Source organism: Bos mutus, chromosome X (genome assembly GCF_027580195.1).
Source record: "Bos mutus isolate GX-2022 chromosome X, NWIPB_WYAK_1.1, whole genome shotgun sequence".
In the NCBI taxonomy this organism is placed as follows: Eukaryota; Metazoa; Chordata; class Mammalia; order Artiodactyla; family Bovidae; genus Bos; species Bos mutus.
In genome coordinates, this window is record NC_091646.1 from 131,757,866 (window position 1) to 131,780,620 (window position 22,755).

General features: G+C 50.6%; 1 protein-coding gene across 4 annotated transcripts in view; it reads right to left on the reverse strand.

Moving 5' to 3' along the window:
* Window positions 1–17,133, reverse strand: part of XG (Xg glycoprotein (Xg blood group)) — a 36,145-nt gene extending 19,012 nt beyond the window's left edge. For 2 of the 4 annotated variants that reach the window (XM_070365311.1, XM_070365310.1), the window contains exons 1-9: window positions 16,871–17,131; window positions 9,422–9,466; window positions 9,008–9,031; window positions 7,968–8,030; window positions 6,326–6,382; window positions 5,924–5,983; window positions 3,806–3,847; window positions 2,457–2,501; window positions 232–273 (exon numbers count right to left, since the gene is read on the reverse strand). In XM_070365311.1, coding sequence (XP_070221412.1) covers window positions 232–273; window positions 2,457–2,501; window positions 3,806–3,847; window positions 5,924–5,983; window positions 6,326–6,382; window positions 7,968–8,030; window positions 9,008–9,031; window positions 9,422–9,466; window positions 16,871–16,931 — 439 coding nt within the window. In that variant the 5' untranslated portion in view covers window positions 16,932–17,131. Of the gene's footprint in view, window positions 1–231; window positions 274–2,456; window positions 2,502–3,805; window positions 3,848–5,923; window positions 5,984–6,325; window positions 6,383–7,967; window positions 8,031–9,007; window positions 9,032–9,421; window positions 9,467–16,870 lie in introns of all 4 variants that reach the window. The other 2 variants (XM_070365313.1, XM_070365312.1) reach the window with 2 other exon arrangements.
* Between the last annotated feature and the right edge of the window lie 5,622 nt (window positions 17,134–22,755).

A 22,755-nucleotide genomic window follows, 5' to 3' on the forward strand; every position in this document is an offset into this window, starting at 1 on the left:
CCTGGGCTGTTCTCTGCTAATGAGCTTGTTGCCCGGGGCTCTGTGTCTTGCTTCCTGGACAGAGGGGTGTGGGGTCAGCCCCTGGACACCTGGATGAAACCAAGCTGATGGTCAGCAGTGAAGTGGCCCACACCCAAGACCCAGGAGGAAGCTCTAATGGGAGCCCCGGAAAAGCCCACCCAGCCCCGCCAGCCCCACGGGCCCCAGCACTGCATGAAGCGAGCCTGTTACCGTAGCCGTCGTGCCCCGGCTGGAACCCGCCACCGCCGCCTCCTGCAGGAGAGAAGAGGGATGTGACAGCCATTCGCAGCGTGGACCTTGGGGTCCAGCAGGCATCCGCCCGGCTGGCACCAAAGCCGGACCCAATAGTCACCCCCAAAAGAGTGCTTGCTGTCCAGTGGCTCAGTCGTGTCCGACTCTTTCGACTCCATGGACCGCAGCACGCCAGGCTTCCCTGTCCATCACAAACTCCTGGAGCTTGCTCAAACTCATGTCCGTAGAGTCGGTGATGCCATCCAACCACCTCATCCCCTGTCACCCCCTTCTCCTCCTGCCCTCAATCTCTCCCAGCATCAGGGTCTTGTCCACTGAGTCGTCTGGAGCCCTATGTAGTGGAAAACCTCAGGACCTTTCAGAAAATGCTTTAAGGAGTCCCTCCCCCGGAGGCATGGCTTCTGGATGGAAAAACTAATGCCACAGAGAGCCCTTCAGAAAGCTGTGTGTTTTCAGAGATTACGCATGCCCCCCGCCTATGCCGATATAGGGCTTCAAGGTAACACAGGCTTATCCCTACCTCCAGGGACGCAGTTCTATCATGCTAGAAGTCAACTGCATCACATTAAACATACATTTTTTGGGGGGAAAATACACAGAGACGCTTCTGCAAAGGTTGGTATAGACACAACATCTGTGTAAAGATAGGTGTGTGTGCGTGACAGTCACTCATTCGTGTCCGACTCTCTGTGACCCCGTGGACTACAGCCTGGTAGGCTCCTCAGTCCGTGGGATTCTCCAGGCAAGAATCCTGGAGTGGGTGGTCATGTCCTCGTCCAGGGGATGTTCCCGACCCAGGGATGGAACTCAGGTCTACTGCACTGCAGGCGGATTCTCTACTCCTGAGCCCCCTGGGAAGCCCAAAGATAGCAACTTAGGACTATAGCTAGATGTAGATAAAGATACAGATATGGATGCAGGTAGAGGAGTAGACAGATATAGATACAGAGATAGAGAAAGATACAGATATAGATGCTGGTATAGCTGTAGAAAGATACAGATAAGATGCGATATTCAAATAGGTACAGATATAGATATATAGCTGGGCTTCCTTGATAGCTCAGTTGGTAAAGAATCCGCCTGCAATGTAGGAGACCCCAGTTTGATTCTTGGTTCAGGAAGATCTGCTGGAGAAGGGATAGGCTACCCACTCCAGTATTCTTGGGCTTCCCTGGTGACTCAGCTGGTGAAGAATCTGCCTGCAATGCGGGAGACCTGGGATCGATCCCTGGGTTAGGAAGATCCCCTGGAGGAGGGCATGGCAACGCATTTCAGTATTTTTTCCTGGACAAGAATGCTTGCCTGGGATACTCTGTCCAGCATCAAATGGACAGAAAGGAGCCTGGTGGGCTAGAGTCCATGGGGTTGCTAAGAGTTGGACACGACTGAGTGACTGAGCACAGCACAGATAAAGCTATAGATATACGTGTGCATATATACAGACATAGATGTACATATACCTGTAGGCAAACATATATATATATAAATATGTATTCAGATATACATACAGGTAAACATAGAGATAGATCGATGTACATGTAGATATAGGTATAGATATAGATAGATATACATATAAATATATATACAGATATGGATATAGATATGCATATAGATAAACATAGATATAGATATAAATACATATAGATCCAGGTAACATATAGCTGTAGATACAAATATATATGCAGGTATGGATATATTTCTGCATATAGATAAATATAGATATAGGTACATATACATACAGATACACATGGATCAACGTCTAGATACAGATATAGACAGAGATGCACACAGATACAGATATAGCTACGCCCTGACCCGCACATCCACAGCGCACACACACGTGCAAATTCATACTCACGCATGCACAGACACACAGCATGAAGGCACATGTGAACATATGTCCACATGTATAAAAGCAAGCGCCCTCCCAGCCACACACGCACACATCCACGTGCAGGCACACACACATGCCACACACGTGTGCACAGGCAGTAACACGCATGAGCAAGCCTTCATTTCTTGGACGGATTGTGTCCCACGTCCCATGCAAACCCCTCCCCAGCTTCGGTGCCCATTGAGGACGCTGATCAGAGACCCAGGCGGTCAGGCAGCGCCCACGCGGGGGTTAGCTCCTCAGCAGGAGAGCTTCTCCTGCTTTGGCTTTTATGAAAGACCTCCTTTACCATAATTAATGCCAGGTAAGCCGGGTATGTTGCGCCCTCCTCGCCCTGCAGGAAAGAAAGGCCACGTGAAGAGGAAGGTAAGGCCCGGAAACGCCGGAGACATCCCCAAAGGAAGCTTCAAGAAAGATAGGACCCCGAAGCAGAGGCTGTGATATCCGGGCAAAAGCCCCACCTGGATTGTCCCCGAGCCAGAGGAAGAGACAAGCGTACCCCGGACATTCGCTGGCCGCACCGAGTCGGGCTGAGCTCACCTTGCAAGTTCAGCAGGTCTGCTAATGCCAGGGGCACGCTGACCCCCAGCTGCAGAGAGAGGGGGCTTGCCTGAGCTCAAAACCCCACTTCCTGGCGCTGCCAGGGAAAAGTCCAGTCCCCAAGGCCAGGAAGCATGCCCCACAGGCAGCAGACAGTCATCTCAGCGACTGAGAAATAAAGGACCTTTCTCCACACCTTCTTCTGTCCAGAGGGCAATTTGTTTGTTTGTTTGTTTTTTCGTGTTTTTGGCTGCATGCAGGATATGCAGGATGTTAATTCCCTGACCAGGCACTGATCTCAGATGCTGCCAGTGAGAGCCCACCATCCTAATGACTGGATCACCAGGGAAGTCCCCAGGGAGTAATTTTTAAAAAGTGATTCCCTGGGTGCTCAACATGGTAAAGAATCCTCCTGCAATGCAGGAGACCCAGGTTCGATCCCTGGGTCAGAAAGATTCCCCTGGAGGAGGGCATGGCAACCCACTCCAGTCTTCTTGCCTGGAGAATCCCATGGACAGAGGAGCCTGGAGGGCTACAGTCCACGGGGCAGCAAAGAGTTAGAGACGACTTAGCGACTAAACAGCACCAACATCTATATTGACAAAGTATCACATGACTACTTTGTACAATGTTTCATGTGGATTCTATCTCAGTTTAGAAACATGGATCCAGTGCCTTTTGCTTTTCTGGCCCAATTAGCTCTCAAGTTCACTTTACAGCACCAGAGACCGACCCTCTGGAGATTTCTAGATCCAACCCTCGCTTTGAGAAAAGCTCGGTATAGACAAGACTGAAGTTTCTTACTCCCGCTGTAAATTCCTTTCTTTCTTGGCATGATGTATTATCTACATAAAGAATCCGCAATTCCTGGGCTGTTCTCTGCCTAATGAGCTTGCAGCCCGGGGCTCTGTGTCTTGTTTCCTGGACAGAGGGGTGTGGGGTCAGCCCCTGGACACCTGGATGAAACCAAGCTGACAGTCAGAAGTAAAGCGGCCCACACCCGAGACCCAGGAGGAAGCTCTAATGGGAGCCCCGGAAAAGCCCACCCAGCCCCGCCAGCCCCACGGGCCCCAGCGCTGCATGAAGCGAGCCTGTTACCGTAGCTGTCGTGCCCCGGCTGGAACCCGCCACCGCCGCCTCCTGCAGGAGAGAAGAGGGATGTGACAGCCATTCGCAGCATGGACCTTGGGGTCCAGCAGGCATCTGCCCGGCTGGCACCAAAGCCGGACCCAACAGTCACCCCAAAAAGAGTGCTTGTTGTCCAGTGGCTCAGTCGTGTCCGACTCTTTGCTACCCCATGGACCGAAGCATGCCAGGCTTCCCTGTCCATCACCAACTCCCGGACCTTGCTCAAACTCATGTCCATCGAGTTGGTGATGCCACCCACCCATCTCATCCCCTGTCGCCCCCTTCTCCTGCCCTCAATCTCTCCCAGCATCAGGGTCTTGTCCACTGAGTCGTCTGGAGCCCTATGTAGTGGAAAAGCTCAGGACCTTCCAGAAAATGCTCTAAGGAGTCCCTCCCCTGGAGGCATGGCTTCTGGATGGAAAAAGTCATGCCACAGAGAGCCCTTCAGAAAGCTGTGTGTTTTCAGAGATTACGCATGCTTCCCCCCATGCCGATCTAGGGCTTCAAGGTAACACAGGCTTACCCCCACCTCAAGGGACCCAGGTCTATCATGCTAGACCTCAAGTGGATCACATTAAATATACATTTTGCAGGGGTGGGGGGGAAGATACACAGAGACACTTCTGCAAAGGTGTGTATAGACACAACATCTGTGTAAAGATAGGTGTGTTGCGTGACAGTCACTCATTCATGTCCGACTCTCTGTGACCCCGTGGACTACAGCCTGGTAGGCTCCTCAGTCTGTGGGATTCTCCTGGCAAGTATCCTGGAGTGGGTTGTCATGTCCTCGTCCAGGGGATCTTCCCCACCCAGGGATGGAACTCAGGTCTACTGCACTGCAGGCGGATTCTCTACTCCTGAGCCCCCTGGGAAGCCCAAAGATAGCAACTTAGGACTATAGCTAGATGTAGATAAAGATACAGATATGGATGCAGGTAGAGGAGTAGACAGATATAGATACAGATATAGATACAAATACAGATATGGATGCAGGTATAGCTGTAGACAGATATAGATACAGAAATAGAGAAAGATACAGATATAGATGCTGGTATAGCTGTAGACAGATATCGATATACAAATAGGTACAGATATAGATATATAGGTGGGCTTCCTTGATATCTCAATTGGTAAAGGATCCGCCTGCAATGTAGGAGACCCCGGTTTGATTCTTGGTTCGGGAAGATCCGCTGGAGAAGGGATAGGCTACCCACTCCAGTATTCTTGGGCTTCCCTGGTGGCTCAGCTGGTGAAGAATCTGCCCGCAATGCGGGAGACCTGGGTTCGATCCCTGGGTTGGGAAGATCCCCTGGAGGAGGGCATGGCAACACATTTCAGTATTTTTTCCTGGACAAGAATGCTTTCCTGGGATACTCTGTCCAGCATCAAATGGACAGAAAGGAGCCTGGTGGGCTAGAGTCCATGGGGTTGCAAAGAGTTGGACACGACTGAGTGACTGAGCACAGCACAGATATAGCTATAGATATACGTGTGCCTATATACAGACATAGATGTACATATACCTGTAGGCAAACATATATATATAAATATATATTCAGATATACATACAGGTAAACATAGAGACAGATCGATGTACATGTAGGTATAGATAAAGATAGATATGCATACAGCTATAGATATAAATATATATAGACATAGATATACGTATACATAGAGATCAACATAGGTATAGATACAGATACATATAGATACACATGGATAAAGTTATAGATACAGATATAGATAGATGTGCATCTAGATACAAATATAGCTATACATAGAGATATGTGTCTACAGATAGACACCTGTACACAGACATGTACATAAGTCCGCATGTCAGTGGAGGTGTGTGTATGTGTATACACAGATGCACACACACACATATTTACATGGAGACGACCCCCACTTCTAAGCAGCATCGGCCCTATGGCCGGTTCCGTCCACCTTCCAGACCGCAGGAGTGGAAAGCTTCAGGGATGCGCCTCCCTCCCGCCCCCCAGAGGTTGGAGGGGAGAGTCCACAGCCCACCACCTTCCTCGCGGGGTCTGGGGCGGGGTCTGGGGCGGGGTCATAGAAGCCCGCACGTACCTGCAGGAGGCCTGGGCGGGTAGCGGCCGCCGTCGATGAGGTCCGAGTCGCTCAGGAAGCCTGTGGACAGAGCAGAGGGCGGTCAGAGCCTGCGGTCTGGGGAGACCCCTGCACACCCAAGCCCACGCATCAGGGGCGCATGGACAGCTTATGCAGAGGGGGGGTTCCACAATTGGAGAACCTGTGCCGAAAGATCCACGAGCGGAAACCAAGGCCTGATACAGCCAACATAAAAATAAATATAGGATTCTAAAAAGAATTGCTAAAAAAAAAAGGTTCTGCATATTTTAAATGCAACCCGTCTTTCACCATCGAGGACCAAATTCTCCAAAACATATTCCGGAAGGCATTTCAGTCCTTCCAAAGATGCTTCTGAAAGTCATCTTACTCCTGAGGACTCACCTCCACTGTTACCAGGCTGCGGGCGAGGAGGCGGTGGCTTTGTCCTTGGGTAGATATCTGTCGGGAAACACGTGATTTTAGGAAAAGAGGGACAGCTTCCAGCGACAAACCATTCACACAACACAAGAGGCCGGTATACAAAACGATGTTCTGGCTAATTCATGTTTGCTGTTTATCGCTTCCACGGAATCTCTGGTGCTCAGAATCCCCAAGCATAAAGCTCTTTTTAAGCATTAGTTTTTATTGGAGTATAATTGCATCCCTGGTGGCTCAGACAGTAAAGCATATGCCTGCAATGAAGGAGACCCAGGTTTGATCCCTGGGCTGGGAAGATCTCCTGGATGAGGGCATGGCAACCCACTCCAGTATTCTGGCCTGGGGAATCCCATGGACGGAGGAGCCTGCCAGGCTACACTCCACGGGGTCACAGAGAGTCGGACACGACTGAGCGACGAACACACACACACACAGTTACTTCACCGTGTTGAGCTCGTTTCTGCTGTATGGCAAAATGAATCTACTATGCATATGTGCTAAATCCTTTCAGTCATGTCCGACTCTTTGAGACCCCGTGGACTGTAGCCCCACCAGGCTCCTCTGTCCTTGGATTCTCCAGGCAGGAATACTAGAGTGGGTTGCCATGCCCTCCTCCAGGGGATCGTTCCGGACCCAGGGATCAAACCCTCATCTCTTAAGTCTCCTGTGTTGGCAGGCGGGTTCTTTACCTGCCTGGGAAGCCCATGTAACTTACAGGAAATAGAAATTCATTACTCAGGGCCACCACCATCATTTTAAAGGCACGAGATTCTAGCAGGCTTTAAAAACAAAAGCCGGAAAGCAACCTTCCTCTGTTCTGAAATGTGCCAGCCGCTGGAGTCCTGAATCACACACCCCCAAGCCTGAGGCTGGCCCCCGCATGCTGCCGGGTAGATGAGTCTCCTGGGCAGTGACTCATCTTACGGGATGGCCGGCATCTATGATTCTCTGGGGCCCACAGGCGGGAAGCCCATGAAAATATGTTCAACTCATGTTTCCCAAAAACACTGGAGCAAGAAACATCCCCCCACTAGACAAGCAGAGACATCACTTTGCCGACAAAGGTCTATATACTCAAAGCTCTGGTTCTTCTAATGGTCATGTAAGGGTGTGAGAGTTGGACCATAAAGAAGGCTGAGCGCCAATGAATTGATGCTTTTGAACTGTGGTGCTGGAGAAGACTCTTGAGAGTCCCTTGGACTGCAAGGAGATCCAACCAGTCCATCCTAAAGGAGATCGGTCCTGAATAGTCATTGGAAGGACTGATGCTGAAGCTGAAACTCCAATACTTTGTCCACCTGATGCAAAGAGCTGACTCGTTGGAAAAGACCCTGATGCTGGGAAAGATTGAGGACAGGAGGAGAAGGGGACGACAGAGGATGAGATAGTTGGATGGCATCACCGACTCAACGGACATGAGTTTGAGGAAGCTCCAGGAGTTGGTGATGGACAGGGAGGCCTGGCGTGCTGCAGTCCTCGGGGTTGCAAAGGGTCAGACACAATTTAGCAACAGAACAATGACAAAGGCTTCATTCAGCCTCCATGACCTTCCCTGAGTTCCAGTGGGCAGGTTCAAAGCTGTTTTGAAATGAATGACCATTCTTACTTCCACCGTTGTTGGGATTTCCAGGCTGTGGCTGGTTGGGGGGCCTCGGGTTGGGGTAGATACCTATTGGGGAAAACGACATTGCATGTTAAGAAGAGAAAAATGTCCTTCCATCAGAAGCAGCTTATAAAACAAGAATATAAGCTTGACAATAGATTTTATATTTTATTCACAGTTGGTACTCATGAAATAATTATCATTGATCAGCTTAAAACGACTTAGACACTAGAAGCTGAACCTGAACATTTAGAAGTTGAAAAGACTACATACACACACTTACAAAACTGTCTAGCATTGATAAGGTATGTAAAAAGCAAACAAAAACTGCTTATTCCTTGAAGGCTTGGGTTTGATCCCTGAGTTGGGAAGGTCCCCTAGAGGAGGAAATGGCAGCCCACTCCAGTATTCTTGCCTGGAGACTCCCATGGACAGAGGAGTCTGGTGGGCTACAGTACATGCTGTCGCAAAGAGTTGGACATGACGACTAGCACACACACAGGGAAATTCTACGTGCAGCTTTCTGAGGAAATGCAAGACTGTTTTCTGTGGAGGCTGCACAATTTTCTATCCCTACTGGGAACATGTAAACGTTCCAAAGTCCCCACACCGCCATCAACACTTGTTATCATCCATATTTCGATTTTAGCCATCCTAAGGGGAATAACAGCTCACTGTGATTTTGCGATCCATTTCGTGAAGGACTTGGGCTTTAAACATCTGTCCATCAGTCACACCCTCCACGACCCTATCGTTGCTGTGGTTTAGTCGCTCAGTCCGACCCTTTGCAACACTATAGACTGTAGCCCGCCAGGCTCCTCCGTCCATGGGATTCTCCAGGCCAGAACACTGGAGTGGGTTGCCGTTTCCTCATCCAGGGCATCTTCCCGACCCTGGGGGTGGAACTCTCGTCTCCTGCACTGGCAGGCGGATTCTTCACCACGGAGCATCCTGGGAAGACGTGATAAACTCCTTCCAAAACCTCAGCTTGCGGTGGGGCAGCCTGGTTTCTGTCCACTCACCTGAATCAGGTAGTCACTCACCTGAGCTTGGCTTCTTGGTGGGCTCTGTGGAAAGAGAACATATGTGCAATAAGCCCTGAGGGGTTTTGTGAGGCTCAAAGAAACAATCATTAAAGTCCCAATTAAAAAAAAAAAAACACGAAAATCTCAAGGCACTAACAAAGATAGGATCAGTTCACTTCAGTCGCACAGTCGTGTCCGACTCTTTGCGACCCCACGCCAGGTACCAACACAAATTCCATTCCGTGTTCGAGGGGGAGGGGGACTCAAAGGACAAAAGGTCGCTTCACATGCAAGCCCAGCATTGGCCCCTGGAGCAAATGCAAGCCCACCAGTGTTCCTTTTCTCGTTAGGAAGTTGTCCTTAGGAAGGAATTCCGGCCCTACCCAACCCGGAGCCTTCCAGTAGCTGAGGCAGGCTGCCAGAAGCACTTACTGGGGTCATCGAGAGCATCAGCCAAATCAAAGTCCCCATTCTCACCTGCAAGAACACACAGGGGATCAGTCACAGCGGGATGGAACCGGCCACCCGGCTTTCCTTTGCCCCAGCTGCCCAGATATCTCCCCCCTGACCAACCCCACTCCCACCACCCCGAGCTCAGCAGAGAAGAAGAGTTACACCCCTCTCTCCAGCTCCCCAGTAGTGTGTCTGTCCAAACAACTTCTTATTCCTAGCTTTCCCGGCAGGCTCTGCCCACAGCAAAAGAGATCCGTGAAGGAAGATAACTGTACCCTCATCCTTTTTTAAATCAAACTATAGTTGATTTCTGGGCTTCCCTGGTAGCTCAGCTGGTAAAGAATCTGCCTGAGATGAAGGAGACCTCGGTTTGATCCCTGGGTCCAGAAGATTCCCCCGGAGAAGGAAACAGCAACCCACTCCAGTATTCTAGCCTGGAGAACCCCATGGACAGAGAAACCTGGTGGGCTACGGTCCACGGGGTCGCAAAGACTTGGACCCAACTGAGTAACTGAACTGAACCGAACTGAACTGAGTGACTAATACTTTCACAGTTGATTTACAATGTTGTTAGCTTCCCTGGTGGCTCGGATGGTAAAGAGGCAGCCTGCGAGGCAGCAGACCTGGGTTTGATCCCTGGGGACAGTGTACAGAAAACTGATTCAGTTATACATATATATATAAATTATTTTTCTATACACATACATGCATCTGTTCTTTTTTCACACACTGTTCAATTATAGGTTATTGAAGTGAAAGTGTTAGTCCCTCGGTTGTGTCTGACTCTTTACAACCCCATAGACTATAGCCCACCAGGTTCCTCTGTCCATGGGGATTCTCCAGGCAAGAATATTGGAGTGGGTGGTCATGCCCTTCTCCAGGGGATCTTCCAGACCGAGGGACCAAACCCAGTCTCCTGCCTTGCAGGCTGTCTCTTTACCATCTGAGCCACCAAGGAAGCCCATGCAATCAGCCCCTGACAGCTTATAAGCGTCTCTCACCAGGCTCGTCCCTGAAGCTCGAGGCAAACCCCTCAACAATCTTCTCAAACCGGAGCGTCCAGCCACTCCCTGTTCTGAGCCTCTGCTACTTATCTCGTCCTAGTCTCTCCCTAATCCATTGCACAACAGACTGGGCAGCACCTGGGCATTTTCCAAAAAGGGCATCTGGGTGCCTCTGGGGACTAGAAGCCTCCAGAGCCAGGCTGCTGGCAGTAGGAAGCCAGGGTGCGCCCCCTCTCCCACTGGCTCTGGAAACAAACCAACTGCCCCACCCCATTCCGTGTCCACTTCTCATTCCAGTGATCTCCTTCCATTTGCAGATGTTTCTCATGATAAACAATGCTGAGTGCCAAAGAACAGATGCTTTTCAACTGTGGTGTTGGAGACGACTCCTGAGAGTCCCTTGGTCAGCAAGGAGATCCAACCAGTCCATCCTAAGGGATATCAGTCCTGGGTGTTCAATGGAAGGAGTGATGTTGAAGCTGAAACTCCAATATTTTGGCCACCTGAGGCGAAGAACTGACTCACTGGAAAAGACACTGATGCTGGGAAAGATTGAAGGCGGGAGGAGAAGGGGACGACAGAGGATGAGATGGTTGGATGGCATCACCAACTCAATGGACATGAGTTTGAGTGAACTCTGGGAGTTGATGATGGACAGGGAGGCCTGGTGTGCTGCAGTCCACGGGGTCGCAGAGAGTCGGACAGGACTGAGCGAACGAATAACATCTGAGGATGACTCAAGGTCACGGGGGAAGTGGCCTCTGGTTGTCATGGGTGAGGCGCTCTTTGCAGAGCCCTGCGTGTGACTCACAGACAAGGCGGATTCCACCCAGGGGCCCCCCGCCCCCTTGGCGTGGAGCCGATCGTGTCCTGCAGGCCTGGCTGGAGTCTACCATCCTCCCTCTGGTCTCTGGAGGGGCGGCAGCCAAGAACCTACCTCCTCGACCCGCTGCCGAGCGCCTCGCGGTCTAGCCCCGCCCCGTCACGATCTAGTCCCGCCCCTACCACGGTCTAGCCCGGTCCCACTGTGGTTTAGCCCCACCCCCGCCATTGTGTAGCCCCGCCTCCACCACTTTCTAGCCCCGCCCCGTCACAGTCTAGCCCCGCCCGGTACGTCCTAGCCCTGCCCCTGCCACGTTCTAGTCCCGCCCTGTCACGTTCTAGTCCCACCCCGTCACAGTCTAACCCCACCCCATCCTGGTCTAGCCCCTCCCATCACGGTCTAGCCCCACCCCTGCCATTGTGTAGCCCCGCCTTCACATCTTTCTAGCCCCGCCCCGTCACAGTCTAGCCCCGCCCCTGCCACGTTCTAGTCCCGCCCCATCACGGTCTGTCCAAGGTCTAGGCCTGCCCCCGCCACTCTATAGCCCCGCCCCATTACTATAGCTCCGCCCTCCAAGGTTCACGTCACTCCAAAGATACCGATTCCAGGGGCTCAATGTCAGGGGGGATGGGGTGTGGAGACGCAGCTCTCCTGGAGCAGTTATTTCCACCAGCTTTGTTTTTCCCCTCAGAGCCTGAGGACGGGGCTTGGAACACAAGATCTGTTTCCCATCTGGTTCCTTTAGAAGGCCCGGCAGTTTCTAATCAACCCCACATGTGCTCTGGGCTTACCACGCGGGTCCCCATGGCTGACCTCCTGGAAACCTGGGTTTAAAAGGACTCGGGCTGGTGGGTGGGAGGTCTTAGCGTCAAACCCCCTACCCTCTTACCCTCCGAAAAGAGCTATTTAGGACGGATTTAATATATATATATATGTGTATATTTTTATTTATGGCTGTGCCAGATAGTTGGCACATGGGATCTAGTTCTCTGACCAGGGATGGGACTGGGGCCCCTTGCATTGGCAGCTTAGAGTCTTAGCCACTGGACCGCCAGGGACGTCCCAGAGGGATTTTCAAGACAAAACTAGCCTGGGTTGGGAAAAATCCCCTGGGAAAAGTGGGTGGCTCCCCACTTTAGTATTTTTGCCTGGGCAACCACATTGACAGAGGAGTCTGGCGGGCTACGGTCCATAGCCCGTAGTCACAAAGAGTCTGAAGAAGTCTCAAAGAGTCAGACACAACTGAGAGACTTAGCATGCAACAGATGGATAGATAATCGATGATAATTCGATTCATGGATCATAGGGAATAGATGATAATTAGAAAGATGAGAGATACACTTAGATGTTAGAAAAATAGGTATAGGATTGATAATAATTATATAGAGAAATAGAAGATAGGATATGTAGAAATAGATGATAGATACAGTGACAGATACACTGCTAAGCTGACAAGAGCATTGACAGATACACGGACAGATACGACAGGTACACAGGTAAATGCCGTCTCTAGCGCTCAGGCAGGATTTCTCAACCTCAGCAGTGGTGACATTTGAACCTGGATGACAGTCAGCCTGCTCTGTAGGGTGTCTGGTGTATCAGAAAACACTGAGCTGCATCCCTTCTCCAGGGGATCTTCCCAACCCAGGGATTGAACCCAGGTCTCCCCACATTGCAGGCGGATCTTTCACCGTCTGAGCCACCAGGGAAGCCCAAGAATACTGGAGTGGGCAGCCTATCCCTTCTCCAGCAGATCTTTCCAACCCAGGAATCGAACCCAGGTCTCCCGCGCTGCAGGCGGATTCTTTACCAACTGAGCTATGGGGGAAGCCCAAGGCCCCAGTGGTGACAACCAAAAATGACTCGAGACAGGGCCAAGTGTTGCCCAGGGGGCAGTGTCACCATGGTTGAGTATGGCTGGCCGCATGAAGCAACACCTGGAGCTGTGATTTCTGCACCTCCTGGGTGAGAGACGCGTCAGTACTACGGGAACCACAGAACAGACATTCTCCCTCTGGCAGAGATCCTTGAGGCTCAACCCAACGGTTAATCAGATGGCCGGGGGCTCAAACATCACCTCTCAAAGGGCATCCTGACTCCATGAGCATGGCCAGGGTGTTTCCCACAATGCAGCTGCCCTGTCATGGTTTGTCCAGTAGTCACGTAGAGACGTGAGAATTGGACTATAAAGCAAGCTGAGCGCTTGAATCGATGCTTTCGAACTGTGGTGTTGGAGAAAACTCTTGAGAGTCCCTTGGACTGCATGGAGATCCAACCAGTCCATCCTAAAGGAGATCAACCCTGAATATTCATGGGAAGGACTGACGCTGAAGCTGAAGCGCCAATCCTTTGGCCACCTGATGCAAAAAACTGACTCACTGGAAAAGCCCCTGATGTTGGCAAAGATGGAAGGCGGGAGAAGGGGACGACAGAGGATGAGGTGGTTGGATGGCATCACCGACTCGATGGACATGGGTTTGGGTGAACTCTGAGAGTTGGTGATGGACGGGGAGGCCTGGCGTGCCGCAGTCCACAGACTCTCAAAGAGTCGGACACGACTGAAAACAACAAGAACCACAGTCACTCCAGCGCCCCACCCACCTACCTAATGAAGCTCTTGCACAGCTGCAATTGGAGTGGTGCCTTCATTTATTTCTCTTTGGCTACCCCGAAGAGCTTCAAGATCTCAGTTCCATGACCAGAGATTGAACCGTGAGCCGCGGCAGTGAAAACCCGGAATTCTAACCCCTGAGCCACGTGACGAGCTAAAGGCATCTGCCATCCAGTGACTCCCGACAGATCAGACCAACTGGGCCGGTTAGGAGGCTGAGTCGCCTGTAGCCGCAGGTGAGCCCAGAGTTTGGTGTCACTGCCAAGGGAATAAAGGCTCAGACAGGTTTTGCTGGCTCCGCTGCTGGGCGGGACTGCAGAAAGACAGAGCGTGGCCTCAACGCTCTTCCTTTAGCCATGGTGTCGGTTCACAGAGAACTCACATCTCCCTGCACACAAAAGCTCCTGACCTCGTTTCTGCATGCCCCACGTGCGGGAAGACGCTCAGACCATGTGGATTTGTGGGAGGGTCTCCAGGAAGACCTTGGGCTCTGGGTGCCGGGATGGCTCACAAAACCACACCTGTTTCTAAATACCCGTCCTCAAACAGGTCACACAGGATGTGCCACAAGAGTTACATCCAAACCAAATCTCTGCACTCCTAACCTAGTCATTTATGCACGGGAGAGTCGGACGGTAAAGAAGGCTGAGCGCCGAAGAATTGATGCTTTTGAACGGTGGTGTTGGAGTGGCGGGAGCCACCACGGGACATCCCACCCATGACAAAGGTCATGCAGAAGACACCTGACAGGCAAAGGCGGATCAGGCCTCAAGGGACCCCCTGAATCTGCTCGAGCACCCACCCCAAAACCAAAGTCTGTCTTACTATTTTGTGCCTCTCACCAACTCTTCTGACATTAACAGGGGGCTATCTCCGACCACCTTTCTCTGGAAAAAGTCAACTTAGGGCTTTAGTTAATGGGCATGAAAGGAATATTTCTATTTTAACCCCTCCGATGGCTTTCTAGCTTGCCCGACGGGTTTATCTGTACTCTTGCAATTAACACACATGATTGTTCACAACTCCCCAACCTTGAAAGGCACGGGAAGCCAAAGCATTCTAAAGGTCCTAATGAGCATAAAGTCCTTTAAGGGATGAGAAAGTATTAGGGTAGTACTGGTAAAGGGCTTCATTGTTGAGCCAATGCTTGCTGCCAAGTGCCCGTGTCCCTTATCCACTGTTCACCTGGGAGTGCATTGGTTAACATAGTTGGAATGTAAGAAAACCAAGCAGCAGCCTTGGAATTAACCACCTCAGACCTTTGAGCTAATTGGTTCTTTCTTTATTGTGACTCACTGCACCTTTGCTCCGTGAGAATGTAACTGTGTTTAGTACTTTCTGAGCCTGGGAGAAACAAAGAAGAAACACTTTAAGGGAAATTAACTTTTCTGGCTGAGCAGCCTTTATCAAAAAAGGGTCATAAAATGTCCACAGGCCTCCAAGGCCAGAAGATAACGTACACAACATTGTTTGTGGGAAAGCTATGCAGGAAAAATCCTGGTTTCGATAAAGACAAAAGAGATGTAATGTTTGGGCTGACTCTGTGTGACTTGGCATCTTTCATTTCCCACTATGTACAAGTCAAGGTATAAAAGTTCCTTTTGAAAATAGTTATGGGCCTCGCTCACCGAAGCTTGGTCTCCCCGTGTCGTTCTTTTTTCCTTTTCCTTCCTTTTCTCTCTCTGTTCTTCTTTCAGGATGACTCCTTGGAACACAGGAGCTTTATTGGCTTTCTGTGTTTATCAAGGAAGATCAAGCCCTGCTCTCCGCTTTGTTATCCTTATCGCCTAAGCCGTCATCCTGAGGGTACCCCTGGATCCTGCTGGGGCTGGACCCCGGTAAGAAGACTCTTGAGAGTCCCTTGGACTGCAAGGAGATCCAACCAGTCCATCCTAAAGGAGATCAGTCCTGGGTGTTCATTGGAAGGACTGATGTTGAAGCTGAAGCTCCAATCCTTTGGCTCCTGATGCAAAGAACTGACTCATTGGAAAAGATCCTGATGCTGGGAAAGATTGAAGGCGGGAGGACAAGGGGACGACAGAGGATGAGATGGTTGGATGGCATCATCGACTCAATGGACATGAGTCTCAGCAAACTCGGGGAGTTTGTGATGGACAGGGAGGCCTGGTTTGCTGCAGTCCATGGGGTCAAAAAAGACTCAGACACCACTGAGCAATCGAACAGCAATGAGTGACATTGAAAGAAAATCTTTTAATTTCTAACCTACAACACTACTTACTCTTCAGCCCCTCCCAATCCTCAATGCCTTAGAATTTCAATATCCAAAGGACCAAATATGTGTCTCCAGTTGCTATTAAATCTTGCCCTTCATGGGTTAATTATAGTTTCCTGCGTGAGGCCCCTCCCTGCCTCTGCTCCTCAACATGCCAAGATGGGGAAAAGCCTGTATTGGAGTTTCGGGCGTAAACAACTCGCATGCTTTTAATTTGCCAACCGGAGGGCTGACATTGAGGAAAAACATATCTAAAAAATGTGAACCGAGGCTGTCCCTGCAAAACCCCGTCTCTGGCGACAGTGACTCGTCCCACTGAACCCAGCCGCATCTCCGCTCCTTGGTCGCCCTACAGAACTACACGAGCCACTCGGACTGTTGATAGAAAGCGCAGAAGTAAAGAAAATCTCAACCCGCCCCAGGGACACGGATCACTTTTTCCATGCGTGCCACACCCAGAGATCAAAATCCGAGAACCGGGAAAAAAAACAAAAAACAAACCACAGCTGGCTTCTAAGTGTGTTCCCAGCCCTACAGATCTGGGTCCGTGCCCCCAGAACCCCGAACGTGGTACCCGGTCCCCTGGTTTGCTGTCCAGTGCCATCAGATCGGAGTCTGTTTTTCTTTTCTACACTCTGGCAGTTTGCAGCCGTTTCCTGGGAGGAAGTGGTTTGGGACGGAGTGTTTATTTTTTTCAGCAAGCAGATAGAAATGCACACCCGAGCACCTCTTTCTCTGGGAGCCAGCCCTCCCTTACCTCGGACATGCAGCAGAACACACAGGAGCGTGAGGCAGGAGAGACCCCGCCATGCCTCCATCCTTGGTCTCCAGCGAGTGGGCAGGTGGGCGGGCTGGGCGATCTGGCCACCCTACCCTCGACAGGCGATGCCGTGCTGACTTCTGTTGTCAAGAGGAAAACAGGAAAGAAAAGAAAAAAAAGGATGAACCAGCCTCTCTGCCTCTACAGCCTCTCTGCGGGCTAGTGATGAGCAGGGCGGTGCCGAACCTCCCAGCCGGAAGCCCGCCCGTGGGGACCAGCTCTTACATGCCTGCTGCGGGGAAGGCACCTCCCTCAGCTACGCCGGCCAAACACCCTACGAAGGTGGGGAAATAGGCGACCGCCTGATGCCACTGGGCATCTTGGGTTGTAGGGAAGCTGGCACACCGGCTTGGCAGCTCTGCGCCCTGCAGGCGTGGGAAGAGCCCCAGGATCAAAGGTGCCAAGCTCGTGTGTAAGCAAGAGCTGCCTCGCCCCACGGACAGGGGTCATTCCCAAGACCCTCGTGCAGGGAGACGCCAGACCCAGAGCCTAGAGCAGCGCAGAGACTGAGACATGTGTCTTAGTCGCTCAGCCGTGTCCAACGGTAGCCCGCCAGGCTCCTCTGTCCTTGGGGATTCTCCAGGCAAGAATACAGGAGTGGGTCGTCTTGCCCTCCTCCAGGGGATCTTCCCAATCTGGGAATCGAACTCAGGTCTCCCTCATTGCAAGCAGATTCTTTACCGTCTGAGCCACCAGGGAAGCCCCCGTTTAATCTCTGCATTTTTTTTTTTTTGCAACTTGCAGACCCTGTGCCCTTAAAGAGTCACACTGCGCCCCTGAATCTCAGTTATTGATGCAGGTGGAGGGGCAGTGAGGGTCAGCAGCGGGGATGATGGGGGGCCAGACAACCCGACTTCATTTGCTCTGTCCCCTGATCAGTGGTAAAGAACGAACCTGCCATGCAGGAGACGTGGGTTCAATCCCTGGGTCGGGAAGATCCCCTGGAGAAGGACATAGCAAGCCACTCCAGTTTTCTTGCCTGGAGAATCTCATGGACAGAGGAGCCTGGAGGGGCTGCAGTCCATGGTGTAGCAGAGAATCAGACACGACTGAGCTACTGAAGGACAACAAAACCCACTGTGGGCCTTGGAGGTGGTTATAGACGGGGGCAAATTCCTTCTTTTTTTTCTTCAGTTGAAGTATAGAGTTGGTTGACAATGTGGTTTTAATTTCAGGCGTGCAGCAAACTGATTCAGTTATACAAGTATGTTTATATTCTTTACCAGATTCTTTCCCATCCTACGTTATTTTAGTGAATGTAGTTCCTTGTGGTCTGTATTAGGACCTTGTCGCTGACCTGCAGGGGGGAAAAAAGAAAAATGCACTGTCTTTGAGAGCGACTCTGGGAACCCAAAACCAGGTAGTCTGGTGGTCACGGAGAGGCAGACGATTTTGAGGATTTTCAAGTCGAAGCACGGGCATCAGATGAGGTGAACACGGCCGTCACTGTTGCGTTACCTCGGAAGAGCGACTCAATGGGTCTCGGACGTGGTTTGGCAAAGAATTAACTGCTCTGCCCCGCCTGCCTGCCCAGGTGGAAGTGAAGTGAAGTCGCTCAGTCGTGTCCGACTCTTTGTGACCCTATGGACTGTAGCCCGCCAGGTTCCTCCGTCCATAGGATTTTCCAGGCAAGCGTACTGGAGTGGGTTGCCATTTCCTCCTCCAGGAGATCTTCCCGACCAAGGGATTGAACCCAGGTCTCCTGCCTTGCAGGCAGACGCTTTACCGTCTAAGCCACCCGTCTGGCAATGCAGAAAACATATAAGAGACGCGGGTTCAATCCCTGGGTGTGGAAGATGCCCCTGGAGAAGGCCATGGCAACCTACTCCAGTATTCTTGCCTGGAGCATCCTCCGGGCTTCAGAAGAAATTCCTTCAAACCAGACAGAGGCCCTGGTTGCACGACACTGCAAAAGCCATCAGACGGGAGACCGACAAGCCAGCTCTGGCTTCGAGGTTGGGCTTGGCCAGCGCACCACGTGGCAGGGAGGACTCCCCCACCACCACGCTCCCACCCACCACTGTCCCACCCCAAGTATGTCGGAGGAGGACCCACATCCACCGAGGGGTGTGCAGAGCAGCATCAGGCCCCATGAAGTGGGCTGGAAGGAGGGACAGCAGGGGGAATTTAAAATTAAAAAAAATTCCCCAAACGCATCTGCTGCAAGCCCCCTCCAGGCTGACCTGGAGGAAGCGCGGGGTCTCAGATGGGAAAGATATGCTGGGTTAAGGGGGGAGGTGCTGTGTATGCCAGGAGGTTCGGGGACTTCCTGACGTGCTAGCACCCCCGAGACCTGGAAGCCCCCTGGTGGAGACGGGGCACGTTAGGGAGCTCCCAGGAGCCGCCAGGGTGTGACGTGGGCAGGGGAGCATCCCCAGATTAACTTGCTGCCAGTAGAGCCCAGGGCGTGCTCGGGAGAAGGTGGGTCATAAGGAGGGACAGGGGCCTAGGGTGACGTGTGATGAGAGCAGGAGACTCAGCAGCAGGTGGCCCTTGGTCCCCAGGAGGGCCTGCCTAAGCCCAGAGCCGAGCCTGACCGTGAGTGCACAACGGTGCGTCCGGCCGTTCCTGGGGAATCTCGCAGGCAAGAGAATGTCGGATGCAGGAACCAGTTCTCAGGTCTGGGCGGCAGGAGAGGAAAGCGTTGAGCTGAGACAGGACTCATGGGAAATCCTTGAGGATGGAAGTGCAAGTCACTCAGTCGTGTGCGACTCTGTACAACCCTATGGACTGCAGCTCACCAGGCTCCTCTGTCCATGGGATGCTCCAGGCAAGGACACTGGTGAGTGGGTTGCCATTTCCTCCTCCAGGGGATCTTCCTGACCCAGGGATGAAACCCAGGTCTCTTATGTCTCCTGCATTGGCAAGTGGGTTCTTTACCACTCGCGCCACCTGGGAAGCCCTAATATCAGTATGGTTGGTGCTTTTTCTAGGTATGACTACAAGCCCAGAAACTAAGTTCACTACACAAAAATAATAAATGTGAATGGGGGAAAATATCACTTCAGAGTTAAAAGGTGAGGCATAAAGTGAAAAAGCACATTTGCTACTTATGTCAAGTCAAATCTTTAATATGTGAAGAGTTCCTACAAATCAATAACAAAATAACACATACGGGCAAACAGCATATTCATTTCCTTCAAAAACAGAACGTCAATGGGTCTCCCGCACACAGATTCTCAATCTCACTTGTGTTAAGATAAATGCAGCATAAATACACTTGACGGGATATCATTCTTCAGACACTGGCACCGATCGGAAAGCTTGCTCAGCAGTGAGGAAACAAATCTGACATCACTGGGGTGTATCGTGAATTTGCAGAACTTCTATAGGGGGTATTTGGGCAATGTCCATAAAAATTAAATATACACATGCTTTTTTTTTCCCCCCTCACAAAGCCAACTCAGGCATTAATGCAACACACACATTGCACTTCCATGGAGCCACAAAACTCTGCTTCCAAAGCTATTCACTGCAGCATCTCATAGCAAAACCTTGACCACAGTTTACATGGGTTGATCAAATCCATTATGACCAAGACTTGTAACAAATCCTTTGCTGGTATGTCCTCAAATAAAATCTTGACATCAATTTCAAAACCTGTTGGACTGCGATTTCTTTATACAGGACTTCCTAAATGAGTTTTAAAAGCAATCATTACGCCAAGCATTTAATCATCAAACCACCCAATTTAAACTCAATTTTTCAAAAGGCCCCACCTTTGATAAAGTCCTATTTTAATCTCAACAAGACATTGAGCTGAATCTACAACCATGTACATACACCGTCCATAATAAAAGCCTAGGTGACTTCTTTCTTACAGGTAGAGGTTCAGGAATGAGTCACAATTTCCTAAACCTAACCACTTCACCAGTCTGTTGTTTAATGAGACGTTTATGCTTATCCTATGATTGTGATGCTTACAAAAATGTTGACATTATTCATAGAGTTACAAAAAGACTTTACACATTTTTTTTACAAAGCAAATCAAAGCACAGACTCTGATGACTCATTGGGGGTGAATGTGGACACTCTCTGCTCCCTTTGTAACCCGGTGACCTAAGCTAGTTAGCAAGAGGACCCGAGCATATTGATTAATCCAGGCCTCAGCTCTTGACAACTGGTCGACCCCTTCCATTGACTGAAGACATTTATTTGTGTTCTGTCCTGTAGAACCGAGATGTCATGTCCACCCTTATACACACCCGGGCCACAGGTATTCCTCATATGAAGTGATGAATGGATATGATAAATACTTAATCTTCATTTTTTAAAATCATTTCATACATGCAAAAATTATCATAGTGTCCAAGACAGAGCAAGTTCAATAGACTGGTGGCGGTCTCTGGTAATACCTTGAGAAGGAAACTCCCAATGCTTTTCAACAATGACGGGAGGAGGGGTCGTGGAGAGAGGGGGGTTGAGCCTTCAATAGGGAGATGGCTCAGTTGCAAACCACCCCACAGAACAACTGCAAGAGTCTCTCTGAGCTTCCAAGCCGGAAAGACCCAGAATTCATGACCGATATGGGGTTGGCCAAAAAGTCAATTCTGAACTTTTCGTGAGATGTTTCAGAAAAACCCAAAGGAACTTTTGGACGGAGAAGGAAATGGCAACCCACTCCAGGATTCTTGCCTGGAGAATCCCATGGACTGAGGAGCCTGGTGGGGCTACAGTCCATGGGGTTGCAGAGAGTCGGACGCGACAAGAGTGACCAGTCAATACCTTGATGGCAGCCGCTTCCCAGGTCGGGTGGTTTGTGAGGGCCGCCCGCACAGGTGTGCTGACATCATACCTTTGAATCCACGTTGACCGATGTGGGGCACACAACGGTTCTTCACACCATCATCAGTAATGAGATTACGTCTTCACTCGGGTAAATGCTGCTACCCTGGATAACTACCCTAAGAGCTTTATGTGAGCAGGCCTGCGCTACAAGAAAATTAGGGAAACAACCTCATATTTCTGGAGAGGGAAGTCTATGGGTGGGATCCAGCCCATCTGCAACATCAAGGCTTCCACGCTTTCCGAGATAAACACAAAAACCCAAGCAAAGCCCTTGTATGGGGTTGGCCAAAAGGTTCGTTCAACGAACACGTTGCTCCCTACAGCTGCAGATGAAAACGAACATGTCTTTTATTTTTACTTAAAACCAAATGAACGTTTTGGCCAACTCAGCACATAAAAGCCTGTATTTTGGAAGCCGTGCGGCGTATGCCTTGTTGTGAGTGGAGGAACTGCTTTTAAAGGTGGAGAAGTTATTGCTAATAGCCAAGAGAAGAGCAAGCACTCAGTCCACACTCTAAGATGTTAGAAAATATAGGAGACTGTCTCTCACAAAAACAGTGTGGCCCCCCCAGTTAAACCAAGCTCTCCCGTGGAGGCTGATAAATGTGTTACAAAGATCATAAAAAACAAATTCCTGGCCATTTACCTACACGGAAGACGCAGGAAAGAATCTGACGCAGGGCAGAAGGGCTGCTAACAAGTATTTTCCCCACGATGTCATCAACTGGAGGAGGAAATGGCAACCCACTCTGGTATTCTTGCCTGCGAAATCCCACGGACAGAGGAGCCTGGCGGGCTACAGTCCACGGGGCCGCAAAGAGTCGGACGTGACTTAGCAAGTAAAGCGCCACCACCAATGTGAGCAAAGAAGGGAAAGAAAAGACAAAAGCAAATGCCAGAAATAAGAGCTAGTGCTTAGGGTGATCTCCGTCTTACAGAAAAGGGAATTGGGAATCCACGTCACTACTGTCAGTAAATTTCCAACAGCCTTCTTTAAAAGGCACCTCCCGGCAAGACATTTACGTAAATAGGAC